The sequence below is a fragment of the Penaeus chinensis genome, chromosome 34, assembly GCF_019202785.1.
Source record: "Penaeus chinensis breed Huanghai No. 1 chromosome 34, ASM1920278v2, whole genome shotgun sequence".
Lineage (NCBI taxonomy): Eukaryota > Metazoa > Arthropoda > Malacostraca > Decapoda > Penaeidae > Penaeus > Penaeus chinensis.
In genome coordinates this window covers 5,187,038-5,192,037 of record NC_061852.1, presented here as the reverse complement: position 1 = coordinate 5,192,037, position 5,000 = coordinate 5,187,038, and the positions used below count along the sequence as shown (strand labels likewise).

Below are 5,000 nucleotides of genomic sequence, written 5' to 3'. Positions count from 1 at the left end.
TTCTTTGTTGCAGTCGTGGCGTTGGGTTTCTTTGTTGCAGTCTTAGAAGTGGGCTTCTTCGGTGCAATCATAGAAGTGGATTTCTTCGCTGCAGTCTTAGAAATGGGCTTCTTCGCTGCTGTCTTAGAAATGGGCTTCTTCGCTGCAGTCTTAGAAATGGGCTTCTTCGCTGCAGTCTTAGAAATGGGCTTCTTCGCTGCAGTCTTAGAAATGGGCTTCTTCGCTGCAGTCTTAGAAGTGAGTTTCTTCATTGCAGACTTAGCGTTGGGTTTCTTTGCCACCACCTTTCCCGGAGTCTTCTCCTTCTTCGTTACCTTCTTCTTGACAGAGTCCTTTCTGGGCGCAGCCTTCTTCAGCTCCTTCGAAAGTTTGAAGGAGCCGGAGGCGCCAGTGCCCTTGGTCTGCTGCAGGGACCCGCCGACGACGCCCCTCCTCAGCGCCTGCTTCAGGTGCACGCCGACGGCCCTCTCATCCCCGACCTGGAAGGAAGCGAGGATGAACCTGAGGATGGCTTGGCGAGAGGACCCGTTGCGCTCCTTGAGGGCCCTGAGGGCGGCGGCGACCATCTCGCTGTACTTGGGATGGTCCCGCTTGGCCGAAGGACCTCTGGCCGACGTGCTCGACATAGCGACAGGACGGGGGCGACAAGGCGTTGGGAGGCTTTCCGATGCGATCGCGGCGACGCGGGAGAGGCAAGTGTCGTCCTGGCTGTGAGGCAGACCTTAATGAGGGCGCCGAGGGACGGGGATTCCCCGGTTCTCTCGAATGCGAGGACGCTCTTCGGCAGTGCACTTCTAGGGAAGGGAAACCGTTGGATGTGCACTTAATTCTTTACCGAATAATATCCTAGAATGAATTAATGGAATCGAGTTATTTCATTACTTCTCTAATAAATGCACACGCGCGTGTATATGAAAATAGTCGTGTTACTTCTATACTGAAAAATAGATAAATAGATATATGCTCAAAAAAAAAAAAAAAAAAAGTCGGATCGTCGGTTTTCGAATTTCCTTTTCTACTACTTCCTAAGTGTGTTTGTTTTTAGTTGGTAGGTGCACAATCTAATTCTATTGCAGTATTGTGTTTATTTCGGCCAGAAAGTGAAAGAAATTAACACGGAAACACATCCAGCCTGAAAATGTGCAGAGTTTAATCATGGTAATATTTGATCTTGTAATTCTAACAACTGACAAACATACAGGCTCTGTAAAGAAAAAAATCTCTCTAATTATCTCTCTCTCTATTTCTTTAATTTATCTATTTATTTCGCTCTATATATCTCCCACTGTTTGTCTATCTCTCCACCTGTCTTTCCACATCCCCAACATTAAATCCAAGAGACTGCAATTTTTGCTTTTAGACATCGATTCACTGTCTTCGTGCCTTTTTGGCGCTTATATAGGGTTCTAATATATTATATTTTGTGTTTCCCTTCTTTTCTTTATTCTTCTTTTCATTTTCTTAAGGGAAATAACATTGGTCGTCGATATAACATATATACATTACAACATCGACAAGAGAATAAAAAATAATTATTTATTTGATATTTGTTTTTCCGACCTAGTTAAGATGCAATTCATCAATATTCATTGATAATATTACCCAGTGATCCTTAAGCTATGTATAAGTTCATATTAAAAGTAAAAAAGTTCAATCAAGGACGTATGTTTAATCTTACACACAAACAGACATTTGCATAAACAATCTCATTCAAAAGTAACCGATATAAATCAACAGTTGTCAATAATATAGCATTTAAATATTGCAGGAAGATCGTTAGCTCCTCCCATTCTTTGTGGTTTGTTTCTTTGTTGCTGTTTTCTTGACAGTCTGTTTCTTTGCTGTTGCCTTTTTTTTTTTTTTTTTTTTTGCTTCGTTCTTTGGAGTGATCTTTGCGGTGGGTTTCTTTGGAGTCTTAGAAGTGGGTTTCTTTGTTGCAGTCTTAGAGGTAGGTCGTATCACTGGGGTTTTTTGCCGACGCCTTTCTCGGGGTCTTCCCGTTCTTCGTCACCTTCTTGGCCGAGTTCTTCCTAGGCGCAGCCATCTTCAGCTCCTTGAAGAGCCTGAAGGAGCCGGAGGCGCCGGCGCCCTTAGTCTGCTGCAGACACCCCTCCTCAGCGTCTGCTTCAGGTGCACGCCGGCGGCCCTCTCGTCTCCGACCTGGAAAGAAGCGCGGATAAACCTGAGGATGGCTTGCCGGGAGGAGCCGTTGCGCTTCTTGAGGCCCTTGAGGACGGCGGCGACCATCTCTCTGTACTAGGGATGGGCGCGCTTGGCCGAAGGACGCTTGGATATGAAATGAGGGCGCTGAGGGACGAGCTTTCCCGGTTCTCGAATATGCAGACGAACACACACATGTACATTAATATCTGCGTGTTTCTATTTATATATCTGTGCATGTGTTAAATGAGATAGCATGATAGTACCTTATAGTGTTTTAATAAGATATCAAAACAAGAAAATTTGTATAACTGACTACGAATGTTTATTTGGCATCTATACATAAAGGAGTTCCTAACCAGGTTTATTTTTTGACCACCTTCTTGTTTGTGGATTTCTTTTCCGTTTTCTTAGCTGCAGACTTCTTGGTCATTTTCTTGGTGGCTGGCTGCTTGAGCGCGGTTTTCTTCGTCGGCGGTTTCTTGGCTGTGGCTTTCTTTGTCGAAACCTTTTCCTTTGTGGTTTTCTTCTGTGATTCCTTCTTCGCGCTGGGCTTCTTCGTCACGTCTTTTTTGGCTGTGGTCTTTTTGGCGGATATTTTCTTCGCTGAAGTCTTTTTGGCGGATGTTTCCTTCGCTGAAGTCTTTTTGGCGGCTGGTTTCTTGACAGTGGTCTTCTTCGCGACCGGTTTCTTCGCAGCGGGTTTCCTTCCCTCCGCCTTGCTTTCCACCTTGGCCAGCTTGAAAGAGCCAGAGGCCCCCGTCCCCTTCACCTGGACCAGAGACCCGCCGGCAACGCCCTTCTTCAGCGCCAGCCGGACATGAACGCCTGCTTTCTTCTCGTCCTCGACCCCGTAGAAGCTCAGGACGTACTTGAGGATCGCCTGACGGGAGGAACCACTCCGCTCCTTCAAGGCTCTGATGGCGGCGGCGACCATCTCGCTGTACTTGGGGCGTCCGGCTGCCTCTCCGGCTTGCTTGGCAGCACTCTCGACCATTATGGAAACGAGATTTAAAGTTCTAATACACTCAACGATTCTCTGAAAAGGCGTTTGGTGAAGGCAAGGCCGAGGGTGTGTTGTGATGAGCTTCGGGCCTGGGAACATATGTATAGGGCTGTGAGAGAGGGAATGAGGCTTCGCTACCTACCCTTGTTCCCTCTCGGGCTGCGTTCAAATCTACTTTGGGTAATTATCTATAATGAGCCTTTGTTATTATTATTCATGTTATCATCATCATTACTATTATTATTCATGTTATCATCATCATTATTATTATTATTCATGTTATCATCATCATTATTATTATTATTATTATTGTTATCATCATCATTATTATTATTAGTCATGTTATCATCATCATTATTATTATTAGTCATGTTATCATCATCATTATTATTATTATCAGTAGTAGTAATAGTATCATCATCATTGATATCATTAATATCATTATCATTAATATCATTATTATTAATATCATTATCATTAATATCATTATCATTAATATCATTATCATTAATATCATTATCATTAATATCATTATCATTAATATCATTATCATTAATATCATTATTATTAATATCATTATCATTAATATCATTATCATTAATATCATTATCATTAATATCATTATCATTAATATCATTATCATTAATATCATTATCATTAATATCATTATCATTAATATCATTATCATTAATATCATTATCATTAATATCATTATCATTAATATCATTATCATTAATATCATTATCATTAATATCATTATCATTAATATCATTATCATTAATATCATTATCATTAATACCATTATCATTAATATGATTATCATTATTATGATTATCATTAATATCATTATCATTAATATCATTATCATTAATATCATTATCATTAATATCATTATCATTAATATCATTAATATAATTGATATCATTACTACCAATATGATTATTATTGTTATTATTACTATTGTTTTTATTATTACTATTATTATTGTTGTTATTATTATTACTATTATTATTATTATTATTATCATTACTATTATTATCATTATAAATATCATCATTATAATTATCATTATTATCAATATCATTGTTATTATCTGTATTGCCATTACAACTATTATTATCAATGTTGCTGTTTTCATAATTATTATTATAATTACTATTAGCATTATCACTATTATTTTTGTTATTATCATTATTACTTTTGTAGTTATTTTATTATTATTATTACTGTTATTATTATTATTATTATTGCTACTGTTATTATCATTACAATTATCATCGCCGTCACAATCGTTATTAATATTAGGGTTATTACTATTATTATCATTATTATTATTATGATTATTTTATTATTATGATTATTTTTATTATTGTTATTAGTATCATTTTTATTATTACTTTTGTTGTAGTTATTTTATCATTATTATTATTATTATTATTACTGTTATTATTATTATTACTATTATTATTATTATAATCATTTCTACTGTTATCATTAAAATTATTATTATCGCCACCATTATTATTACTATTATTATCATTATTATTATTATCATCATTATATTTATTGTTATTACTATTATTATTATTATTTCTATTATCATTATCTTTATATCTATTATTATTATTATTGTTATTATTATAATTGTTGTTGTTACTCTTGTTATCATTAGTCATATCAATATTGTTTGAGGCGCGAGACGATTGTATTTCTACAATAATATATAAATAAATGTATGCAAAACAAAATCGGTTCGCCGGTTTTCGAATCTCCTGTTCTACTGCTTCGCAAGTTTGTTTTTGTTAGTAGACGCATAATCCCTCTCGGCTAAAGG

At 36.9% G+C, this 5,000-nt stretch overlaps 2 protein-coding genes across 2 annotated transcripts in view; both read right to left on the bottom strand.

Annotated features, from left to right (window-relative positions):
• LOC125043623 (histone H1-delta-like) overlaps positions 1 to 626 on the bottom strand; it is a 783-nt gene extending 157 nt beyond the window's left edge. The window contains exons 1-2 of the mRNA XM_047639856.1: positions 327 to 626; positions 1 to 230 (exon numbers count right to left, since the gene is read on the bottom strand). The exon at positions 1 to 230 is cut by the window's left edge and continues 157 nt beyond it. Of these exons, the coding sequence (XP_047495812.1) occupies positions 1 to 230; positions 327 to 626 (530 nt within the window). The remainder of the gene's footprint in view (positions 231 to 326) is intronic.
• A 1,420-nt stretch (positions 627 to 2,046) lies between these two features.
• Positions 2,047 to 3,157, bottom strand: LOC125043622 (histone H1-delta-like). The gene is made up of 2 exons (XM_047639855.1): positions 2,540 to 3,157; positions 2,047 to 2,256 (listed from the first exon to the last, which is right to left on the bottom strand). Exons 1-2 carry the CDS (start codon positions 3,155 to 3,157, stop codon positions 2,047 to 2,049), a joined length of 828 nt encoding a protein of 275 aa, XP_047495811.1.
• Between the last annotated feature and the right edge of the window lie 1,843 nt (positions 3,158 to 5,000).